This window comes from Morone saxatilis, unplaced genomic scaffold, assembly GCF_004916995.1.
Source record: "Morone saxatilis isolate NCDOM2014 unplaced genomic scaffold, NCSU_SB_2.0 Contig11, whole genome shotgun sequence".
Lineage (NCBI taxonomy): Eukaryota > Metazoa > Chordata > Actinopteri > Moronidae > Morone > Morone saxatilis.
In genome coordinates, this window is record NW_023339663.1 from 30,846,698 (window position 1) to 30,852,126 (window position 5,429).

The 5,429-nt window shown below is 36.2% G+C and overlaps 1 protein-coding gene across 1 annotated transcript in view; it reads right to left on the reverse strand.

Annotated features, from left to right (window-relative positions):
• Nucleotides 1-5,429, reverse strand: part of ano1a (anoctamin 1, calcium activated chloride channel a) — a gene marked incomplete in the record, with an annotated part of 64,897 nt that overhangs the window by 18,126 nt on the left and 41,342 nt on the right. Inside the window, 2 exon segments of the mRNA XM_035682233.1 lie at nt 935-1,006; nt 3,540-3,551. Coding sequence (XP_035538126.1) covers nt 935-1,006; nt 3,540-3,551 — 84 coding nt within the window.

Genomic DNA, 5,429 nt, shown 5'->3' on the forward strand with positions numbered 1-5,429 from the left:
CGTATGTGTATTTGTGTGTGTCTGTGTTAATATGTGTATTTCAGCTGCTGCAGCCTCATGTCTTGCTGTCAGTAGCAGCTCTTTATACCCTGGGCATGCAGATGCACACAGCACACACACACCATAAATATACACACACACTATATGGCTGCAGTGGAGCACAGCTAATTCTGCTCCGAGCTATCATGTCACATTCAAGCCTACTGAGAACTGGGTCAGAAGGCTCAGGCAACTCTGTGTGTGTGTGTGTGTGTGTGTGTGTGCGTGTGTGCGTGTGTGAGAGAGAGAGTATTTGATGAAAGAAAGACAAAAGGTTAAACGCTAAGAGTCAAAATGAAGATGCCCGACTCTGAACCTTGTCCGGAGGCTCCAGAACATGTCATGTCTTCATTTAATGATCAGCACTTTCTTTCAAATTGCTGATGACAATAGTCAGTGCTGATTGCATGTTTCCTGACTGTTGCCAGCTTCTGATGGATGATGTTTGTTTGATCAGATGTTTGAAAATGATCAAACATGTGATCAAATGAACAGTAACACCTCTCTGGTAAGTATGCAACTTATGACGGGTCTAAGAAGTACAGAAGCGCATTGCATTCACAAAAGAAAGAAAATAATAATTTTTGATAAAACTGACTTGCATGCTCTGTACTGTGTCATACAGTTATCCTACTTAAAATCTGTTTTAGCTTCTCTTACACCTTCACAGATATAGTACCTGATACTCTGGTAGATTGTATTTGCATCTGTACTACAAAGAGTACTCAGATTTTTTGACCGATGTTCTAGCGTCTTTTTAGAAGAAAAGGTAATTCAAAAAATAACTAAATAATTTTTAAGCACCTTTTTTTTTTACTGCTTTTCAAAACTACTCATCTGTTTGTGTAGGTGTGGTTTGAATACACAGCTAAACATTTTACTAAACCAGTTTTACCTTCGGTGTTGAATGTTCCTGTCTCATTGTCTTTTGCATGACCCGGAACTCGTACTCGGCTCGGTTGTGGTCCTGAAAGAGAAATTAGTTGAGCTGTTACAGTTCCTGATACTACTGCATATTAAGTGTAGAGGATAATAAACAGTAGAGAAGATCCCTATGAAGTTTCAGAATGCAGGCAGAAATTAAATGAACAGCTTGTTTGCATGAAGTTTTGCAAAATGGAGAATTTTAAATTGAAGTACAGCACTCTGTGTAAGAGAAGAGAGAAATGCATTAACCCACAATGGAAGGATTAATGAAAACTAAAAGCAAACTATAGTTTGATGTTGGAATTGCGCAGCAACTTCTAACTAATGTAAACTCAAACTACTGTATACAGTTTGAATTTGTTGCTGCATTTTAGTGTGCTTATATTTAAGTGTTTGTAACTTCAAGCTTAACAATAACTTCAAAACAACAGCCCAACATTTTGAAAACATGCTTGTTGCTGAATCAGATAACTAGATCAATGTAAGTGATATCTGTGTGTCCACATTGTTCCAGTGTTTAGCCTATCTCATAGGGAGCAAGTATTCGGCTTAGAGGTCAAAATTAACGACTTCCATTTTTGAGCACCACCCGTGTCAGTTTTAAGCTGTCCCATTCTGACTGATCATATAAAAGATGGACATCATTCAATTGAATTCAATTCAGTTTTATTTGTTTTATTTATAGCGCCAAATAAATAAAACAAAGGTTTGGTCAAATTAGCTGGATCATGCTACACAATTCTGAATGTATGTAAGGTATATTAGTTGCGTCTGTTATAAAACACTGTGGCTAATATGTTTGCCCAGGTTTTTAGATAATCAGGCAGCAAAGCTAACAGCTACCTTCTACCCCCAGGCTTTATGCTATTACAGGCTTCCCAAACCTATCCCTGATGTGAGTCTGTAATGGGCACACAGACTAGATAGATAGATATCCATCTGGGTAAGACAGCAACAGTGCATGTTACACAAAATGTCAAACTGTTCTGCAAATCTGTGTTTACCTTCCTGAATCCAGACATTTGATACACAGAGCTGCATGATGTGGCATGTCTAATTTGTGCTGTTGTCAAATAATACTTTCATGGTTGAATCTAAGATCAACATTAATATGCAGTCTGTGTGTATGTGTACCCATAATAAATAACAGTAATACAGTAGGCCAAGACGAATGAAGAGGTATGTATACAGAGGAAACTGCATGAAAACAAGGCAGAGGGTTAGACAGTCTCTTTTGGCCTGAAGGTTCATGTGCCCAGCTAATGTACACGTGGTCAGACAGACAGAAAGAGCCAAATAGATAAAAACTGTCTACTGTAGCAACAATCTTAACATAGAGAGACTCACTTTCATTTGAAGTGGACGAAATTAAGCAGTGGACTTTGGGTTTTGAGCCTTTTAACCACAGATTGATTCAAAACTTGCTCTTACATTTAATTTCATATTAAATTTTTTTCCTCATGACATCATCATCATTACTACTACTCGACTTAAACCTAAATTAACATATTGTTTTGGTCACTTTGCAGCACTGTAATAACAACTGACATATTATGAGTTTATAATGTTAACATGGTAAACAAGTTAGAAAACAACTAAAAATGTGGCTGTATTTCAATCTAAAGGATTTCTACACTGTGCAGGATATCCAACACATTTTTTAAAAAGTGTAAAGGGGGAGGTTTCTGGCAACACACAGGATCCGTTGAAAGGTGGTCCAGTATGCAACCTGTATAGTGTGATGTAGAAACTTGAAGGCACCAGTGGACATCCACTGAGAATGGACTTTACAGTGAAGTACGAGACATCTTGTGTCCAGCAGGAAAACTTTAGAAATTAACTTTTGCATATTCAGAGATTCTAGAATGTTAAATGAGGTAGGAGGGGGAGATGACTTTTTAAGGATTGTAATGAGGAAATTATACTTTTTTGTGGAAAAAACATATCAGTATGCTCTGCTATGCTTCCTGTTGTGTTTATTGTCCATTGTTTTGATGGCTTGTTGTAAAGCACTAAAGGGCTATACAAATAAACTTGATTTGATTTGATTTGATCAGCACACATTGCTCAAAGCAAATTATTTTTATGTCTTAATATTAATATTTGAATTAAGAGTGGTCCAGTGTTGTTCCTTTAACAATTGTTACTTAGCCAGCACCGCTTCTTCTATTTTATTTTAAAGGCGTATCACTTCACTTTGTGTGTGCTGCTTGTCTTGTGCTTATGTTGAGCACGGTTGTCTCAGGGACAAATCTAAAAAAGATATGGAAAGGCAAAGAGAGAGAGAGAAGAGAGCTATGAGTCAACTAACTGCCCCGTTAACTCCACACTAACGACCACAGAGATGGCCAGTATTGATGAACCTCAGAGAGAAAGAGCACAGCTACAGAAAAAAAACATTACACAGGAGCAAAGAGATGAAGATATCAAGTGAAAGACCTGAGGCAGATTGTTAGACACCTTGAGGGAGAAAAGGTTTTTGTTAACAGCTGCAGAATGGATCTAAAGCAGTGCGTCAAAAAGAAAGTTTAAAAATGAGAGACAGCAAGAAATAAATCAAGTTGGATCCAAACCTTATGTTCCTCCTGTAAAATACACACACATAAACACAAAATAGAAGGTGTCAGTCATTGCCTTTGGAGATAAAACCATTTGTAGAAAAATGATAAAAACTGAGAATCTTTTATAAAAAAAAGGTGGCAGTGCATTGTTCCATTTCATTACCAATTTTCAATACTGATGTCTGAGGATGTGATGTTTGTGTGGGAACATTTTTGCGGAGGGCTGACTCACTACAGAGCGCACACAAAAGACAGAGGAGGTACATTCATATGCATATCCTGACCTGTGTCTTTACGTTGGTCTTATTACTGTGTGTGACTGCGCTTTTAAGTTAAGTGCAGTGAAAAACATCTGTATTCTTCACATTAATGGAAGTGTCATGGTGAATGGTTACAAAGAGTTAAGAATATTCTGTACAAAAAGATTGTGCAGTTTGCTAAAGATTTGAAGATGCTAGAGATAAATAGATCTTTTTTTCTAATTCTGTATTCATGTTTCATTTTTCATTAACAATATCTTTAATATTACTTAACACAGTAGCAAGCAAGACTCTCCGGCATATGTTATGACAGCCAGTTTAAATTATTTCCACTCCAGCTTGGTGTCAAATGCTGTCACATGTAACACATTAATTGAAATTAATTTTAAAAATTACTCATTTAAAAATGCTATGAATTTAATGATGTATTATGGCCACATTTTAGAAGTGAGAGGCTTAAGTTCAATGGATAAAGATGATTTCTAATGCCATCTTTAGATATATTTACTAATGTGCCACAATAATGTTTTTGAGTTCAAATTTCTTCACTTGGAGGCTTTTTCAAGCAAATATTGAAATATGTGATTGTGATTAAATCAGCAAATATTTCTGCCACTGCTTGAAGTCTCCATGACACCCTCTAGACACACCATGAATATTTCTCTAGATCAGTTCTGTTGCTATGGAGAAGCCACTCAGAGGCGTGAATCAGAGAGGTAGTCGATTCAAAATGCTTAAACACGACGCCGTAGTTCCTGAATCCATCCAAACTGAAACCAGAATTTAAAAGTGAACCGACTGAAGCAGCAGATTGTATTTTGAGTTTTGTCATCACTGTCATCTTCAGCTTTCACTCGCCATTAATGGCACATGTAACTGAATTTTAAGCTCTGTGATTGTATGTTTGTGGCAAATTCAAGTTTTTATGTACAGTTTTGTATCTTCAATGTCATTTCTAACACAGTTATTAAGCCATTGTACTGGAACAACTGAGTACTGAGACAACATCATTGTCTATGGGGAAAAATTTGGGACTTTTACTGCTCCTCTTACTTCACAGCTCTCTAAAATATAGAGCATTTATTTGTCATTTTATGTTTTGATTCGAAAGGACCATGCCAGTTTTCCAGTTTTCCAGGCAGCCATTGTCTCCATTCCTTTCACTGTGTTGGAAAATCAACTTGCACAGACTTGCAACCTAATGGTCACATGATAATGCATTTTAAAGGACTAAACTGCATCAGAGCACAGCAATCCTGTTGCTTTAACAACACTTAAAGCAGACATGATGGATGACTATCTCTGTGTCAAGCTGACTTTATGGCATAGTGAAATGCATGAGAAGCAATGGTTTTACTGGAAGAGAGAAAAAATGTTTAGTCTACAGGGTTGTTAGTTAATTTATAAAATAATATAATAATATAAAATATATTTATCTGTTATGTTTAGTAACACAAGAAATGATGCATTATGGCTCACGTGAAGCAATGATTATCAAATCTTTCTATGTGTTTACAAATTAGAATTATTAAAATTATTAGATTAAATAAATAGTTTTGGACATTTTAGACGTTTGTCCAAAAGTAACAAAATCCAGATAGAAGAACCTCTAAAGCTATGTTTCCTGTAAAAATAGGCAGCT